The sequence below is a fragment of the Nothoprocta perdicaria genome, unplaced genomic scaffold (genome assembly GCF_003342845.1).
Source record: "Nothoprocta perdicaria isolate Ctin4 unplaced genomic scaffold, notPer1 scaffold_244, whole genome shotgun sequence".
Classification (NCBI taxonomy): Eukaryota; Metazoa; Chordata; class Aves; order Tinamiformes; family Tinamidae; genus Nothoprocta; species Nothoprocta perdicaria.
Window position 1 is genome coordinate 294,761 of NW_020455471.1, and position 18,582 is coordinate 313,342.

Consider the following 18,582-nt stretch of genomic DNA (forward strand, 5'->3'; position numbering starts at 1 on the left):
GAGTGCTTGGCTCTTTTGCCCTTCTCGTTGTCATTGCTCCTTCTGGACTTCTCAGAAAGATGGCAGTTGGTGAAAGATATTTCTCGGTAGCACTCCCAGGCTTATCAGGAGGGGAAATGGAAGCGAAAACCTCTCGTTTGCCGGGGAGTCGCGTTCTCAAGAGGCCGAGCTCAGTAAACATGGCCTTGGAGCGCACTTGAGGAGCGTGACCAAGCTTACTTAGATAGCAGTCACGCAGCAGTTGTCTTTGTGACACCGTGGAAGTCCCGTGCTTGGTGCTTTTTGGGTTGTTGGCTCGAAATTTGGCTTAGATAAGGTTTTTGTGGGGTTCATTTTTATCTAAGGATGGGAGTAATAAATATAATACACCGTGAATATTGGTTAGGGTAGACATGACATGCATGGGCTGGCATAAAAAAGCCTGAAGCCATTTATGTACTTTTATTTATTTTTTAAAAGGTTAAAAATCTAACTTCCATACTAAGCCACTTTAAATAAAAAAAAAAAAAAAAAATTAACCAAATTTAGGATAGATTGGCCGTTTCTGTCCTCTAAATCACAAATAGCTAGGCCTCTATTCTCAAGGACAAACATACACAGATTATGTTATGAATTGAAATCTAGGTTGCTATATTAAGGATGAGGGTTTTTTTTTAATTATTCTCATTTTCCTTCACACTGGGAGATGAGGTTGTATGTTAAATTGTAATTTAATATTAAGGTTTGTCTGTGGAGACAGTTCTCTGCTGGCTTTATCTTTACACCCACCATTTCATATTCTGAAAGTAAAAGATTTCTTCAGTATTTATTATCATTATTTTTGCCATTTGTTTTAGTGTTTTTTTTTTTTTTTTCCTTCCTCCAGAGAGCAGTTCTGGGGTTTTTCCGCTACAAGCCTTCCATCTTAGTTTAACACCAGGTCATTGGAGTAAACACTTTGGAGAGCCTGAGATAGTTGAGATCCCAGCTGTTTCGGGAGTTTAGTGACTGAATTTAAGTGTCTCGATTTATATGCAGTAACTTAACACTGTTAAAAACACACAATACTTAAACGTGCCTTAAAATCTGTGTAGTCTGGTTTTGAGTTTAAAAGAAAATTGTTTGTAGACAGATATTTCTCTCTTAAAACAGATGTGTTGCCTAAGTAAAAGCAGTGCTTACATGCTTATTTGTAAAGATTTAGGATGTTTTTCCTGAAAAATCAAAGATCTTATTCATGGGCTATTRTACTGGAAATTTTATTGTGTCAGGGTTCACTTTATTATACCCATTTCTCTAAGGTCCGAAAACTTTTGTAATGACTAATGACTGGCATATATCATAAATACCATAAATATTATAAATACCACAATATTATAAATATAAATACTCTCAAGTTTGGGGTGACCCAGCCTGCTGGTCAAGCACTGTTTGGAAGTTTGCCATATATTGCTTCAATGTTGGTTCATTTGTAAGCCAACCAAATACAGGCTTTCGGTTTTCTCCCTGTTGTGTACAAGYTGTAGATGACTCTTGAGAAAAATTACCCTATTGTGCTTTAGAATTGAATAAATATTTAGCTCTGTCCCAGAAACAAATAGCACAATAGTGTCAGAGGAGATCGTTTTGGATCAGTCAAAATTTCCACTTAATTGAAATGAGAGCTCTTGGTAAATCAGCGAAATAACCTTAGACTTAAATCATTTTAACTGGAATTGGAATATGACTATTACGTGTAACGAGAATGTGAATTATCAGTTATTTTCAGGTGAATCTTCTCAGAGGCTGTGTTTCAGGAGTGCTGTAGGGCTCCCTTTTAGGTCAACGTACAGTCATACTGTACACAAGAATGCAGAACTGAAACCGAGGCCTTCATGCAAAATACATTGTGTTCTCCTGCATAGCCGAGGAGCAAATACTTATAAAACACAGATTTTTTTTTTATTGTCTAGTCTTGCAGACATTTTTTTATAGATTTATTCACATTTTGCCTCTCCAATTGCCTTCAGCAAGACTTTAGTTTTGTTAGAGCTGCCTAGATACATAAATGGTTGGCATTTTTGTCTCAGATGAGCATGAACGGTAGCAATTACAGAAACATTCACCTTTATTGGAGGCGACCAATAATCTGTTAATCTGATTCTTTTACTTTGTCCCCCAAAATAAGTTAAGCTTTAAATTATTTTTGAATTTTCGGTTTACAGTCTTGTCACGTGACAAAAATTATTGATTATACAGACTGCTAGATGTGCTAATGAGAAGATAAGCCTATATATAAAAGAGGGAAGAGACTGCTGAAACAGTAGCAAACAATTTAAAATTTACTTAGTAGGCTTTAAGATAAATTGTGTCTACTGTATACTTACAGCATGCAGTCTGTTAATGTCTGAGCAGATACTCTTGTGATAAGTAACTATGATTCACAAATTTGCTTCAAATCTACTTTTGTTTTTACCAATTCCCCTTCAACCTACTTGTCTATGTAACAAAATCGCTCACAATAAAAGCTGTTAATGAAAGAGAGCAAACTGCTCAGTTTAGGTGCAGACACTGTGGATTTGCGTTGTAAATAGAATTACTGTTTTAAACAAAGCATCTCTAACAAATGCAGATTTGGGGGAAAAAACAAACCTTAATGGTAGTTTTGCTAACCAGACTTCAAATGTGACATGAAAGCATATGGAAAAGTAATTTCTATTGTGTTTATGTCCCAGTAATGAAAGAATGGCAACTTCTGCGGAGCAATTTTAAAGCATATAGCAGAATAAAAGAATAAATGTTAGTTTCTTACTGTCTTGAATATTCAACAAAAGGGTTTGAGAAGATGAGAAGAGGATATGATTTTTCCAGACTGTTTTTTTCTACTAGTAGACTGTATTTAAAAAAAAAAAAAATTCTTTATTGGTTTGGTTCCAGAATTACAGATCTGGGTGTGGCTTGTTTACTTTATACCGTATTTTCTTCATACTTACTTTTTTTATAGTAGGGACATACTGCTTGATAAGAATGGGGAAAAAAAAGATTTTTTTTTAAATGTTAACTTTAAAACTAGCAATGGGAGATGGGGTCTTTATTAGAAGACTCTGTACTTTTCATCTAGTGATGATTTAAGTATTCCAGTTTCAAAAAAAAAAAAAAAAAAAAAAAAGTAGGATAGCCCTTCATCAGCTTTGTACACAGAGAGGGAGCCTTGAGAGGAAACTGAGAAACAGCAGCTTTAAGACAGTGACTTTAAAGTGGCTGTACTGGCAGTAAATTTTAGGAATATGGGTTTCTTTGAGGGAGGTGTGTTTTGCTAGGATGTTGTGCTGTTTTCAGCAGGCTAACTTGAGAAGTTCATAGTTGAAAATGCTTAATAAAGTTGCCAATTCCGGAGTAATTAACTATTTTTTTAATATTTTGCTTAGCGCTGACATGGACCCTTACCGATTTGGAGCAAGTCGTGGAGGTCCTCTTCCTCCAAAGAAATTTGGTAATCCAGGAGAACGTCTGCGTAAGAAAAAGTGGGATTTAAGTGAACTGCCCAAGTTTGAGAAGAATTTCTATGTGGAGCATCCGGAAGTGGCCAGGCTTACTCCGGTAAGGGGTGGGAAAGCTTAGCTGCTGAAACACTTGTTTTGGAAAGGTTTGGGCTACATATTAGTAAAACTGTCTCTTCACTGAGCTTGTTCAGTAATATGTGTATCTGCAGGGTACTAGTTCTAGTTGTTTTCAGTATTTGATTTTAGCAAAAATKATGCTTGTTTCTCATATATTTTTCATACAAGTCATTTTGCATCTGGTCATTGCAGTTCACCATCTTATTTTTCTGGTTAAGTTATGCAAGATTAAACAATGTGAATTGCCATATTCATCTGTGTAGTTACAAATGAGAGGAGTTCAGAGTTGCAACAGAGGAGAGACACTGAAGGAGACTAAAACAATGAATACATTGAAATAGTAATTTGTCGATAAACAGGCAGTGGCATGAATACACAAGAAATATTAGAAAATACTGTAGTATGGTAATAATTCATGTTGAAAGGCGCTTTTGAAGGTGTCTAGTCTAACCCTGTGCTSAGAGTAAGGGCAACTTTAGTGCTAGAGCATTTTGCTCAGGGCCTTGTCCATTTGAATTTGAATGATCTTCAAGCAGGGAGAGTGCTCTCTGTGAAGCTGAGGACTTAATGTTACTCATGGTGAGACTTCTTTTCCTCCCTAATAACTAAGAGGAAATTGAAGATGTGGATTCCATCTTCTCTAATAGCTACCCATGAAGCAGTTGAAGATAACAGATCTCCTTGCTAATCCTCTCCCCCCACCTTAAAAAACCCACWTTTTTTTAGCGTTTCCTCCAGCTGTTAGCTTCCCACACAAATGGATATGCCTTATTGGTCAGTGTCTTTCTTACACTAGGGGCTTCAAAAGTGGACATATAGCCCCAGACTGGACTCTATATCTTCCCCTCTGCTAACCAAGCTTCAGCCTGGATTTTTGTTTCCTCTTTAGTCCCTTTTTATATTTTTAAAGTAAGAGGTAACCATTTTAAACACAAAGCAACTTTAAAACACAGCTCTGTTAAGTTTCATAGTTCTAAAACCATTATGTAAAATTCATGATACATTTCTACAGCATAAACAGTTTAAAAGACACTTCTTTTTAAGAGACAACAAATTTTGCTGCTGAGCTAGAGTTAGCTTTAGTTGCAATAGCTGCCTTTGATTGCTTTAGTCAACTGGAATGTTTTACATTTTCTGAAAGCTTTTTTTGATCTTTCCATTCAAATGCAAGAGTTTATCCAAAGCAATAAACTTAAAACTTGTAAGAGAGTGCTTGTTCAGTATTGAGATTTTTTTTTTTGTGTAATAAGCATTATAATAAGTTCATGAATCACAGAAGCACGTAGAAAAGTGCTGTTGGACACAAGTAAAACTTGAGGATTAGGAAAAATTGTAGGAAAAGATACCAGTTTATACTTTTTTAGGTTATCTTGTGTGGMTACACATTTCAAAAACGTTTTAAAATATTCCATTATTTTAAAAAATTGTATCTTTTTGTTTTAATTGAGCAATTATGACATTGCTCAGCAAGTCTTCTATGCAGAAAAGAACTCTTGCAAAGCAGCAATTCTAAGTGGTAGGTTATACAGCCAGAAACCTGCTTCTGGCCAACACTGGATTGTGCTCTCGAAGGAGAGAGCACATCCTCTGTTTCTTGTTTGCTTCTGCTTAATAATACTTTGGATTCAGTTTAATTTACTTAGGTCTTTGTATCGTCTCTCTGTTCCTCTATGTCTTTTCATTTTTGAATGTGTTACTTTCTGGCCTCTGAAAGAAGGGTAGTAGTCTTAAATGTATTCATACACGGTTAATGGTAGGTTTCCAGGTGGCTGGAAGAGGAGAGTGCCCTTTAGTCCTCCTAGACTATAGAGAAGACTCATAACTCTGGATGTCAGAGAGGCTACATGATAGCTCARTTTCCTGATAAAATCATTTGGAGAGGACTTCCCCCCTCTACCCCCCTTGTCAGTTTAGATYTGAAATTAATTATTAATTAATTAGATCTGCTAACTAAAAGTGTGAAATTTATTGATAGAACTGTRTGGTTTAGGTTGCTGCTGACCACTTGACATTTGTCTTTGTATTTTTTCATGTGAATAGTATGAAGTTGAAGAATTGAGAAGAAAGAAGGAGATAACAATTCGAGGAATGGAAGGCTGCCCCAAGCCTGTATTTGCTTTCCACCAGTGCAGCTTTCCGCGTAAGTATTTTGCCCTTTTCATASCCTTTGTTCTTAAAGAACTGAGGCCAATTCAATAGCAGTGACTGTTTATGAGTCCCCTTTACCTTCCTGCCAAAGTAGTTTTTTGAAGCTACATGTAGCTTCAATTACCATGAAGAAAATTCTTCTTTTCTTAAAATTTTAGAGTATGTAATGGATGCCTTGATGGACCAGAACTTCACAGAACCCACACCAATTCAGTGCCAAGGCTTTCCCCTGGCTCTCAGTGGACGTGATATGGTGGGCATTGCTCAGACTGGCTCTGGGAAGACTCTAGCTGTACGTATTCTTCATTTTATTACATTTTGTTTCCAGTTGCTTTGCRGAAATATTTGTTGGTTTCTTGTTAGTAGATCTGGGGCTTTTGCTACAGCAAGACTAAAGTGAGATGATTGCATATTTTTGTAAAACTTTTCTCATTGAGTCATGGATGAGACTTAAATCTCAACAAGTCTGTCTCATTGACAGGCGTGTATTTCGCATAACTTCTTCTTTTGATGCTTAGTCACTCTTCTCTTTATTTGGTCCTTGCTTATATTGTGGTTTAAAAATAGTGTGTCCTTTTTAGCATGTTTATTTTATTAACTGTGCAAGTTAAAGTAAAAGACTTTTTAGTCTTGCAATTCAAGGTGTACATTAAGTACATTAATCTCTGCATTGGCAGGAGGGAATTCTTTCCTTTACGAAAAGCTTAATAGAATTGACCAAAAATTCTGTAGCCAGTGTAGATTCCAAGTCTAAACATGTCTTCCTTTTAGAGGTGTTGTACAGCTCTGTTTTATACATGCATCAGAAGGAGATTTGGTTGCTCAGCAGCTCTGAAAACCTTTTTTTTTTTTTTTGGTTAGATAAATGGAAATATCCAGTTTTGTAGGGTCATGATGTTGTGTAGCTGGGGCTTCTCTGAAATGTCAGGTACTGGATCTCAAAGAGATGTTAGGCTAAATGGGTGCTTACCATGATTCAGTTATCATAGCAAGTGATTGCTGTTACTGARTATTGATTTCTTGTCTCTTGACTYAAAGTGCTTTTTTCTTTTTCTTTTTTCTTAATAGTACTTGCTGCCTGCAATTGTTCACATCAACCACCAGCCATATTTGGAGAGAGGGGATGGCCCAATTGTAAGTGCATTTCCACTACCTGCCTTCTTGAGTGTATGGCATGGCACTGTTGCACAGTAGTAGGTATATCAGGATAGTAAGTAGAGGAATGTTTGCTAACACTTCACTTTATTAGTGGAAATTTTGTGCAATTGTTGACATGTTCTCGAGATACTTCACTATTTCGGTTAATATAGACTAGATGGTCCAGTTCTGCTTATGGTATCTGTGCAGAGCCCTTAAGATGGGGATTTGTGTTCACTTAACTCTCCTGAATGGATTCCTTTTGCAGTGCCTGGTTCTGGCACCTACTAGAGAGCTGGCCCAGCAAGTGCAGCAGGTGGCTGACGACTATGGCAAATGCTCGAGACTGAAGAGTACCTGCATATACGGAGGAGCACCCAAAGGTCCCCAGATCAGAGATCTAGAAAGAGGTAATTCAGTGTAGATTTTAAAACTGGGATTTACAGCTTCTGGAAGAAATGGTAAGATCTCTGTAAACAAAGGCCTTTTMTTAAGTCTGTTTGGGGAGGTGTGAGGATGAGTAGCTCCTTCAATTAAAATGTGTTTTTTGTACTTTGAATAAGAGCTTAACTAATATATTAGACTTCCTTTCCCTTTTTTCTTTGAATTTTCCATTTTTGAAGTGAGCTAGACTTAGAAAGGGGGAAGGGAGATTTGTTAGAAACAARTTATTTGGAGGAAATACAACAGCAGCCTGTTGGAAGAATTTTTTTTCTCAGGCCATATGATAAATTTTCTACCCCAAAATTGTTGAAATGAAACCTTAATTTCTGAATTTGTGTAAGTTGTTTCAGAGAGGTGAGGTTTTTGTTTTGTTTTAAAACCTTTCTGAGACTTTTCTTAACAGCTAAGTTTTCATTCTGGTTCAGAGACCGCATAATATCTTGTAATGACCTTTTCTTATATAGCAAGGGGCTAGAGCAAGGAACCACAGTTCTRCAAGAACTCTGGTATTGCAGTAGGGCTCTAGATTGCCCCTGCTTTCATACCCAGAGTTAGTGATATGTAACTTTAAACACCACATTCTCTTTTAATCTTCAAAAGGTGAAAAATGTAATAGTATTATGAGAAAAGATGTAAGACCTTGATAATAAGGCGTGCTTGTATACAGATCAGCTCAAGAAATCCACGCTTTTCTTGCCACTGCAGTTTGAAGAGTTACTGTTGCAAGCTTCAGTAGTGGGATAAAGGCATGCATGGTAGAAAATGGTGGAATAGCTCTCTTCAAGGAAATGGTACTGCATTCTGGCCCAAGAGCAGCAGCATCCTAAACAGGGCAKTCAAAGGTGATATGAAGACACTCGTAGAAGATCAGCAAGGTTTATTTGCACACCTTTCCAGAGCACTTCAAAATAGTTTTTCTCCCGTTCAGGAAGAAAATCCTTGTTTGAAGGATGTGCCTGCTCTCAGTTCTTTCAAGCGTTAGTTGTTTAGTATTTTCTGCTACAAAGATTGAATAGGCAAAGTCCAGAGAAGATTTTATATGTATCTATATATATTTAGTTCCTTAGATTGTATATAAATTACATGTATTTTCTCAGCTGTGATCTTTCAGGAATTTTAGTGAGTTTACTGTGGAGGACTCCATATCCTTGACACTGGAGATTACAATTTCTTGAGTCTCTCTGGCAGACCAGTGGCTCCATTAGAAATCCATTTCTTGTGTTAGCTTTATAGAAACTGAAAATATGCCCTACTTCATCAGCTTTGAGGAATCTAACCTGACCCAGACAAAAGGATCTGGGCTTCCACAAAGTACTTTGCATCTGAAAATAAGGAGAAAGCTATTGAGATTTTGTTCCCCAACATACACGCTGTTTTTTCAAAACTACTGTGAAACTATCTTTACAGCAAGAGGAGCATGTTTAAACATGTTGGACCTGCAGAATTTAGCTGGAGTTCAGTTCCACTTTGCTAGAGAATGCACTAAATTTCAGTAGTCCTGCATGAAGGTGGGTCAGGCTTGAGTGACACCGTAGATTACTTTAGATTCTGGGTAGCTCTTCCTCACTGCTATACTGCATACTACATGCATTGTTCTGTTGGCACTGTAACAGTCATTTTGGACTGAAAAACAAGTATTAAAAGAATCTAGGGCTTCTGCTGAAAAAATTGACTCAAACTTGGGTCTGGATGGGGGAGGTAACTTTTATTTACTTATTTTTAAACAATTTTCCTCTGGAAGGTGATTCATTCTGACTAAAAATACCAAATTGACATTCAGATGAAGAAATGACTCCTTTTCCTCATTGTCTGAAGGTGTGGAGATCTGCATTGCTACACCAGGCCGCTTGATTGACTTCCTTGAGGCGGGGAAAACCAACCTTCGTCGCTGTACCTACCTTGTTCTGGATGAGGCGGATAGGATGCTGGACATGGGCTTTGAGCCTCAAATCCGTAAAATCGTCGATCAGATCAGGGTGAGTGCACCTTGTAAGAGCACCCCCTTCTACAGCCTCCCCTCGAGTTCTGCTGTCTTAAAGCCTTCTCCCTTTCCCTCAGCCTGACAGACAGACCCTGATGTGGAGTGCCACCTGGCCCAAAGAAGTGCGCCAGCTCGCCGAGGACTTCCTGCAGGATTAYGTGCAGATCAACGTGGGCAATTTGGAGCTGAGTGCCAACCACAATATCCTGCAGATAGTGGATGTGTGCATGGAAAGCGAGAAAGACCATAAGTATGCTGATTTGCCTTCCCTTTGTTTTTCTTAAAAATATCCAGTGCTTACTAAGCAAAATATGGATTCTGAGTAGCAAAGTTGCTTGCAGTATTATTTCACCTAAACAATTAYGCCCTGTAATCATCTAATTGATAACATATGTTCCCATATTGTACAAGAGACTTAAATTCTGTATGAATGATGCTGGCTTTATGTCAATATGTACTKCATATATTCTCGATTTAGGTTGAGATCGCACATACATTCTTGGATATGTGGTTATACATATTAATTTTCATATCCATTTTAGACTGATACAGCTGATGGAAGAAATCATGGCGGAGAAGGAGAACAAGACCATCATCTTTGTGGAGACAAAGAGGCGATGCGATGATCTCACTCGCAGGATGCGCAGAGATGGGTGAATAGCTCCTCTTCCCTTCCTCTCTTGTTTCTAAGGGGACTAAGCACCAAGGTTAAATGTTCATGATGCTCCTGTTGGGAACAACCTGTCCCTTCTTTTCTTGGCCTGAATTCAGCTGGGGTGCCTGGAAGGTTCTAGTGCAGCAGAATGTTAGTGCAAGATGTAAGCAGTGACACTTGCAGTATGTCAGAACATAGAAAATAGCTAAAATGCAGAAGAGACAAGGACAGTATAAATAAAGGGGATTTGACTTGGCTTGGACATTTGTTACATAGCTAGGAGTTTTAACACATACAGAAAAGGGAAACATAAGTTTTATCTAAAGGCATGAGGAAGAGTGCAGGAAATAAAAACAGGGTTTTTTWAAAGTGCTTATTTTTTGCCTTTCTACAGGAATGCCAATAGTGTTGTCTTACCTTTAATATATGTACGTTGTTTATACTAATGTGCATTTCTGTTTGGCAGTTGGCCAGCTATGTGTATCCATGGAGACAAGAGTCAGCCAGAAAGAGATTGGGTGCTTAATGGTGAGTCCAGTTATGGGGAGAGAATAACTTGGGCTACTGTAGTGTGTTCACAGCAATGTGCTTTTTATGTCCTGTGGTCTTTTTCCTTTTTTTTTTTTTTTTTTTTTTTGGGGGGTGGGTGGGAGGTGGGTAGGTCTCTCAGTACTTCATAATACATTTATAAAATACTTCATGAGTACCTTTCCAAATAATTTCTTTTGCCTTTGTACTGTTAATTTCAGTATTTGTATCTGCTTTGTTTTTCCCTCTTCCTGACAAAAATGCAATGCAAACTCTTAAACTGCTTAACACATGATAAATAGAATGAAAAAAACAGTTGACAGTTTCTGTGCTGGCTTGCTGGGGGTTCTGAACTTGGCTCATCTCACSTACATTCTGGAAAATGAGCATTTAGGATAAATCAGGTTTGGATAACTATATTTTTTACAAGTCTTGCTTCATAGTGTACTTTGTCTTACAGAGTTTCGTTCTGGAAAGGCTCCCATCCTCATTGCTACCGACGTTGCATCTCGTGGGCTAGGTTTGTACCCATAGACCACTCTTGCCTACTGCTGCATATTTTTCTTCTTTGGACTGAAATATGTTTTCTTTTTAAAAAAAAAAAATCAAAAAGCGTGATTTTCCCCCACATGTGAAATACGTTTTTTAACATTAATCTTTTTTTTTTCTTTCATATTCAAAGTCTCTTCCTGCTCCTAATGAACAGGCTTTGGTCTGCAGCAAGGCCTAGGCATGACTAATCGATCGCCAAGAGGGAGAAGAGACGTCCAATTATGCAACCCAATCCTTCCACCACACTCACTTCTTCCCCAAATCCGGCTTTTGTTGCTGGATGATAGGGATGGATTGCTCTCACTTCCGAGGGTGTCAGATAAAGTTGAAATAACAAGTCAATAGAGCAGTTCAACAGCAAATAGTTAATTAATTTCCCTGTATGCAATATCACAGATTTGTACATAGAAACCCCACCGTGCACGCACGTTTACCCAGCAGATGTATTCACATCTGAGAAAGCACCGCTCCAGATGTTTGGTCTTGACATGTAGCCTTCCCTCCTCTGTGTTCCTTCTAGGCAGGACCACTGAGATTTATATAAGGCATTTAACATGGTGCTACCCAAATGTGTAATTGAATCAAAATTACACAGTTTTATTTTGGTGGATGAAAATGATCTGTCTGGATGCATCAGTTGTGCCCCCGTCTTTAAATAAGCATATTTGTATTGTGAAACACTGTGCTAAAGCACAGTGCTTAAATGTCTGCCAACTGTAGAAAAGAAAGATGACTTACAAAGTGCTCTGAGTTTAATAATGAGCACTGAATATGCCATGCTGCCCGAGTGTGGTAGGAGCTACTACTTGGGGCTCACTGGTAAATTTTAGACAAAAATTTTGCAAGTCATTGCAAATAAGCTCAGGAAAGCCGTTAGTTATTAAAGTTTTCCATTACATGAGCTTTGTTTTTACATATGCTTGAAAGGGTGGCTGCACTGTGCATCATACGATCACTTAAATACAGGCAGACCATGGTTAGACTTGGCAGCCCTTGTTCACACAACCTTCACCCCTCCTTGCCCTCCCCCCTCCAAAACTGTCCACCGCCTCCTCAGAGAGGTGATTGCATGGACTTCAGTCTCTGCCCTCTAGGGTCATGTCTGGACCTGTGCAGGTAGAACTTGGGCCTGTTGGGAGAAGGGACTGAGGCCTGAAACCAGTTTATATGAAAGAGAGCTGCTTCTGTAGCAGCATTTTTTAAACAGGCTTGCTATGTGCTGGTAGCTTCTTTGTGCATCTTGCCTAGACATTTAAAACAGTTTCAGCCCCTCCAAAAACACTCCCCCAAAACTACTCAATTGGATAACACTCCAGAAAACAGTCTCCCACTTCCCATTCTCCACGTCCCCTGAGCCGTGGGGGAAAGGTACCAGAGTCTGTTTCTTGTTACTGAACAACATCTCTGCTTGTTTTGGGGCCCTGAGTTTGCTGCTTCTTAAAATAAGTCACTTAACTGGCAAACTTCTGGACGACTTCCTCCAAGATCCTGGAAAGTGAAGGCTTCTACCTAAATAACATAAAACAGGGGCGCGCGCCTTTTGGCTGAGTCACCAGGGCTTTCCCTCTTCCTAATGGAACATTGGTTTCAAAAAAGCTTCTTCCAGGTAAGTTCTGAGTCCCATAATGACTTCTTTGTGATAATTCCCTGGAGTGAGGTCCTGTCTCTGCACTGATTTTTTCTTTATTTATTTTTATTTTTTTTTACTTATTATTTATTTTTTGTTCACTCTATTAAACTAAAAGCATTGAATTTCCTTTGTTTTGTTTTCTTTAACAGAAGCTTTGATATCAGCTGCAGATCATTCTCAGTGCAGGGGCGGGGGCACATCTACACTGGTGGTCGAAGCAGCTCTCTAGACTAGCATGTTTGCTAGTTTATACCCCTCCTGATTAAAAATCAGAGACTGTCTGTGCCGTAGGGTGTTCTGATGGTCTGCCAAAGGGCATGTTTCCCGGGTGGCTGTCAAAAGTGATCTACAGTTTCAATTCTTGATCCTGCTTCATTACCTTCTAAAAGCGCAGGAAGATTGGGACTGTGCACGAGCACCTCGGAGCATGCTAGACTGGAGAAGCCAAATCTTGTCCTTGCGCTGGTTTCTCTTCAGCCAGCCGCGTGCTCTACCAGGACCACTGCCTAGTCTGGAGAACACCCTTCCATTTTTTCCTTTTCCTGCCTGTGCCTTCTCCCCACTCCTCCCCAGTGAAGTCAGTGCTGTCTACATTGGTAGCCGCAGTTCCTTGTGCTTTCTGCCGGGAAAGCACCTCTTTGTGTCCTCTGTGGTAATTCAACTTGCTTTGCTGCTCGTGGATGTGCAAACTGCCTAAGGATCCTGCAGCCTGCTGCTTCTCAGGCTGTGTACACCCTGGCTGTGAAGATGCAATCTGTCATACGTAGCCCTCTCTTTTATTTCACTCCCCCTTTTTAAAACAACCTGTCGTACCCAGGACCCTAGCTGGAGACTCGCGCAGCCCCCTGTGAAACCTGCCTTCTCACTCCCTTTTTTTGGTGTGATTCAGGACTTTGGAGTCAGCAAAGACTGAGGAGCCCCCCCTTTGCTGTAATAAGAAACAGACATAAAGTCCCCCTCTTGCCACCACAACCCTCTTGTTTTTATTTTTCTCCACCTCCTTTGAAATTGATGCAGTCTGGGCAATAGATGCAGCTGACCCTTTGGACGTAATTTTTGTATTTTCATTTTTTTGACAATCGCCCCAAAGAAACCCCGCATAGGGGGGCAAAAAGCGTTGGAGGACCTGAAACTTACCTGAACCCAGGTTCTCCGGCGCTTCCCACCCAAATGGGGCTACAGAGAAGCATCTAAGCCAGTTCACAGAGCGAGCGTGTGTGGGGACTTCTCGCTGCCACGGACCCTTGATGCATGCTCCCCGCGCTCCAGTGGTCCCGTGTCAGAGGGCGGAGTTTTCGAAAGGAGGCCGCCAAAAATAAAAGGCAAAGAGACGGGATCGGCTGCAGCGGTTTCCCACAGGAGGAGGGAGTGTGCATCGGTCTGGTAACAAACAGAGAATGTTTCTCTCTTTAAAAAAAAAAAAAAACTCAAAAAATCTGTGTTTTATCTTGGATATTTTCAGAATATTCTTCTTAAAATGCAGATTTTTTTTTTTTTGTTAGGGCATTTACTGTAATACTGTGCTTTTTTTTTTAAGAAAATATGGCATATTATAGCAAATAGGTGCTTTTTGATACTTTAGGTGCTTTCACTGGTGTGTTACACTAACATTTCCTTTGTTTCAGTCCTATAAGTTTATAAAGCCTGACTTTGGAGACATGTAGTTCTAATCTCTTCTAAATTTTAGTATTTTACACGCTGAGCGGTTTTGAGCGTTTAATTTCCTATTTCTGTCTGACAGTAGAAGTAGGCAATTTGTTGATTCAATCCAGAATTGTCCAATGTACAAAAGTTTCCCAGCACTGGACTGAACAGCATGGTGAAGTGTTAGTGCAATGCATCCTTGTGATAACTAGGAAGCCAAGTTTAAGATACTTTAGCTCTGATGTGAAGAATTTTTAATAAGTTGGCTGAATAACACTGCTGTAATTGAAATGCTGTAAACTTCAGGCTAGGAAATCAGTGCAATTCTATAGGATTATAAAAGAAAAGTAGAATTTTTTTAAAAAGCTTGCATTTTATTTTATGTTATGAAGTGAAAGGTAAGTGATCTCAGCACTGTTGTTATTTGCTAGACTTCTCCCAACAGAGTAAAAGCTCTCGCTATGGCAGTTCTAGCTTCTTCCACCCCAGTTTGCTGTGTCTGATGGTGGCATTTTCACTTCTGAAATTGCATTTTGAAAAAGAGAACTAAATTCAATTAGCTAATTCATAAGCATTGGTGTCTTTAAGAAATGAAGACAGAGAATTGCATTCCGGGGAGGATGAATTTCAGTGCAGGAGAAAAACCTGCTTTAAAATTGCCACTGGTTTTCAGGAGTGATCTTTGTTCCTGATGGTCCTAAATTTCAGTCTTCTACTCTTTTGGGATGAGTCTGTCTTGTATTTATTCCATGCAATTACTAACTTTGTGTTTTTTTCTTATTACTGTCACCTGCATTCGTGCTCCCCACCTTTCGTTGGCACGTCCTCTCTTCTTCTCCCCTTTCCTGAACCCCACCCCTTCACTGTGCTTCGCACCTGGGCACCTCCCAAGATGTGGAAGATGTAAAATTTGTGATAAACTACGACTATCCGAACAGCTCTGAAGATTACGTGCACCGCATTGGCCGTACCGCACGTAGCACCAACAAGGGTACTGCCTACACCTTCTTCACACCCGGCAACCTGAAACAGGCCAGGGAGCTTATCAAAGTGTTGGAAGAAGCCAATCAAGCCATCAATCCGAAACTGATGCAGCTTGTGGACCACAGAGGAGGTGGAGGTGGTGGTGGAGGTAAAGGCACATGGGCACAGGGAATAGGCTTCCTATACTGAGGGAGGGAGGATTGAAAGAGGATGAGGAAATGGTCTCAATATCCCCAAGACTAAGGTAACAGTAGATTAGTAGAAAAGCTTTTTGTACCCRAGCTCTCAAAACCTTACGTAAATGTAGTATCTCTGTCCATCTGGTAGGTAGATAACTGTATAATCTTAGATGTATTGTTTTTTCTCTTGTGATCAGCTCTTCATGAAGCTGATCTTGCTCGAGTTACTGCTTGCAGCTGCTGCCTGCATGCAGGCAGGAGGATGTGTGTGCATGCACAAACAAAATCTAACTCCCTGAGGTGATACTGTCTTGATTTTAGGGGGCTAAGACTATTTTTCCTCCTGCTTTCCTCATGGGACTATAAGCTTTGATATGCCTTCACGTTAGTCCTGGCTTTTTTTTCCCTGTTTCTTTGCTGCTGAGTGTTTGCATTAAGAATATTCTCTGAACTTGCTCTCTGCGTCTCGAATAAACGCAAGACACATACGTGCTCAGCTGTGCAGGGAAGTTAGAGCCAGGCAGAAGAACTTGCTCCTCGTGGGCGACACTGTAGATGCAGTGAATAGGTGGGTGAAAGAGGCTAGCACAGTTATGGGAGTTCGTTGTTTTGAGACTTGTTTCATAGTAGTAAATCTTGATGTATCCATCGCCAGGAGGTCGTTCTCGTTACCGTACAAGCAGTTCAGTAAACAACCCTAACCTGATGTACCAGGAGGAGTGTGACAGGAGGCTCCGGGGAGTGAAGGAAGGCCGGAGAGACTCAGGTGGCTTCAGAGACCGTGAGCGTGGTGACAGTTATGCCAACGGAGCCAACAAGACCTATGGCAGTGCCTATGGGAGCCCAAATTCTGCTTTTGGGGCGGCACAGAGCCAGTATGGCTACACCCAAGGGAGCTATGGAGCAGCTGCCTATGGCACGAGTGGCTATGGCACTGCAGAGTACAGTGCCAGTGGCTACGGTGCCAGCAGCACAGCTGCCACGGCGGGGAGAACCTCTCAGAGCACTACCCAGCAGCAGTATGCGGGGATGGTGGGGCGCACGGGCCAGCAGCCACAGCCGCTCATGTCACAACAGTTTCCTCAGCCTCCCGCCACTAATGTCATGGGCTACATGGGACAGACTGCCACCTACCAGTACCCCCCCCCCCCCCCCCCCCCCCCCCCCTCGCGCAAGTGAGGGCCACCAGGGGAGAGCTCCTGCCTTTAGAGGAACCTTCTCTTTCTCCTCTTGCCCCTTGTGATGTCTCATGCAGGGTAGATTTAGAATTCACCATTCAACCCCCCCCTTCCCCCTGCCCCAAGCCCCCCCTCCCCCCAGCCCATTAAAATGGCCCCCAGTCCACATAACTGACCCTTTCTTTCTTTTTCTTTTTTTCTTCTTTTCTTTTGTTTTTTTTTAAAAGATATATATAGTTGACTGGAAAATTTATTATTTTTTGTCTTGCATGTTGAAGAAATTGGAAATTTTATTTTCTCTAAAAGAAATGAGTATCAGGCAGATGGGTCCCAGCTTGATCATCTTGGTGTCTAAGGTTTGTGTGAAAACTTACTTTTGAGGGGAGGAAGTTTCTGTTCTGTAATGTGTTAACTTAATTTCAGGAAGTATCAAGAGAGGTGGGAAACTTTGGGGAGCCAGAAAGCACTTCATTTAACATGATAAATGCAAGGGAGCAATGCTCTTTTTTTATTTCTTTTTTTTTTTCTTTTTTCTTTTTTTTTTTTCTTTTTTTTAATAGCTCACTATTGTTGCTTGTAATCTACCATAGGTGACTTTCTACAGGAAAAGTCTGCTCGTTTGTCTCAGCTTGGCAGCGTTCTGAGTAAAGCCCCACGTACGTTCTGGTTGACATTTTCTGCAGCTCTGGAAGCAGCAGCCCATCTTCTGAAACAACCTTAAAGACACCTGTAGCAGCCCGCAGTAGCAAGGATGGGATTAAAATCCCAGTGTCGGAGACCAAACCTGTCTTGGATTTGACATTTGAAAATCAGAATAAAGTCGCTGTAGGAACTGCTTCTGTAATCTTTATCCAGATTTTTCTTTCCTCCCCTGTGATTGTTAAATTGCAGCAACGCAAGTGCATGGAGTCTGTTTACACATAAATTACTTCTCTGCTCTCAGATTCATATTGTTGGGGTTATTGAGGTGATTCTTATTCAAGATCCCAGAAACTACCCAGAACTGAGATGTTGATCAGCACATTCACTTGTCTCTCCTTCACGAACGTAGCAACTTTGCCCTGGGGAATGTTCTGAATGCTGCTATGCTGAAAAAAATGTGTCAGAGTTTTCCACACTTAAAATTAAGAGGTTTGAATAGGGTGGGCTGGGGGGAGGGCAAGGGGAGGAATGGAAGAGGAGGAAATTTGCCTGGAATCCCCTCTTCGAGAGGTAAGGAGTGAGCTGGTTAGTGCATCTTGATTCTGAAGCTTTCTTTCTTTTGTACCTTGCTCTGACTACTGCTTTTCCTGGCTTTTGAATGCATTTCCCCATTCCATTGGTCCCTTTGAGCTCAGCTCTTGCAGGTAGGTAGCATTTTAGAAAACGTTAGAAAAAGCGTGACATTTTAGTAAACACATAAAACTTGTTTATTTTACAGGCTAAGGTGGGTGTGAAGGGCTTTTCCCTTTAGTAAAACATGTTGTCGACTTGTGATTCCTTAATAGCGGATGGTTCAGAGACAGTGGACGGGAATAGGAGTCGGCTGTTCTTGATCTAATGACATGGCAAAAGAATGGGGGCGTCTCCTGCTTTGGGAGGGCAGGTTCTTTTCCCTTGGTGTTCCTGCCTATGGATGAGCAAGGCAGCCCACTCCTCCTGTAGCAGAGTGGGGCTGCTTCTAGCCCGGGAAAAGAGCCTGCTTATGCCGAGGGGAGGTTGTTTTTAGTTTCTTAGTAGCATATAATTTTGGGGGATGAATGCATTGGTTGTATGGCACACAGGTAGGTTATGGGCAGCACCACAGGAAAAAGGGAGAGATCTTCCAGAACCTTGCTCCCTCATCCCACCGTGGAATTCTAGGGCAGGAAGTTCCTTTGCTTGTGTGAAACGAAAGCCAGAAATATTTTATCCAGGCACCGGCCTCGCTCACAGGCGGTGGGGGAGCCGTCTTTTTATTTTGTT

At 40.5% G+C, this 18,582-nt stretch overlaps 1 protein-coding gene across 2 annotated transcripts in view; it reads left to right on the forward strand.

Moving 5' to 3' along the window:
• DDX17 (DEAD-box helicase 17) overlaps positions 1-18,245 on the forward strand; it is an 18,720-nt gene extending 475 nt beyond the window's left edge. Inside the window, exons 2-15 of one of the 2 annotated variants that reach the window (XM_026039850.1) lie at positions 3,387-3,558; positions 5,619-5,718; positions 5,885-6,018; positions 6,795-6,860; positions 7,132-7,273; positions 9,123-9,283; positions 9,366-9,538; positions 9,831-9,941; positions 10,410-10,471; positions 10,932-10,991; positions 15,190-15,429; positions 16,116-16,226; positions 16,917-16,994; positions 17,229-18,245. In XM_026039850.1, coding sequence (XP_025895635.1) covers positions 3,394-3,558; positions 5,619-5,718; positions 5,885-6,018; positions 6,795-6,860; positions 7,132-7,273; positions 9,123-9,283; positions 9,366-9,538; positions 9,831-9,941; positions 10,410-10,471; positions 10,932-10,991; positions 15,190-15,429; positions 16,116-16,226; positions 16,917-16,993 — 1,602 coding nt within the window. In that variant the 5' untranslated portion in view covers positions 3,387-3,393 and the 3' untranslated portion in view covers position 16,994; positions 17,229-18,245. Of the gene's footprint in view, positions 1-3,386; positions 3,559-5,618; positions 5,719-5,884; positions 6,019-6,794; positions 6,861-7,131; positions 7,274-9,122; positions 9,284-9,365; positions 9,539-9,830; positions 9,942-10,409; positions 10,472-10,931; positions 10,992-15,189; positions 15,430-16,115; positions 16,747-16,916; positions 16,995-17,228 lie in introns of those variants that run through there. The other variant, XM_026039849.1, reaches the window with a different exon arrangement.
• Positions 18,246-18,582: the final 337 nt, after the last annotated feature.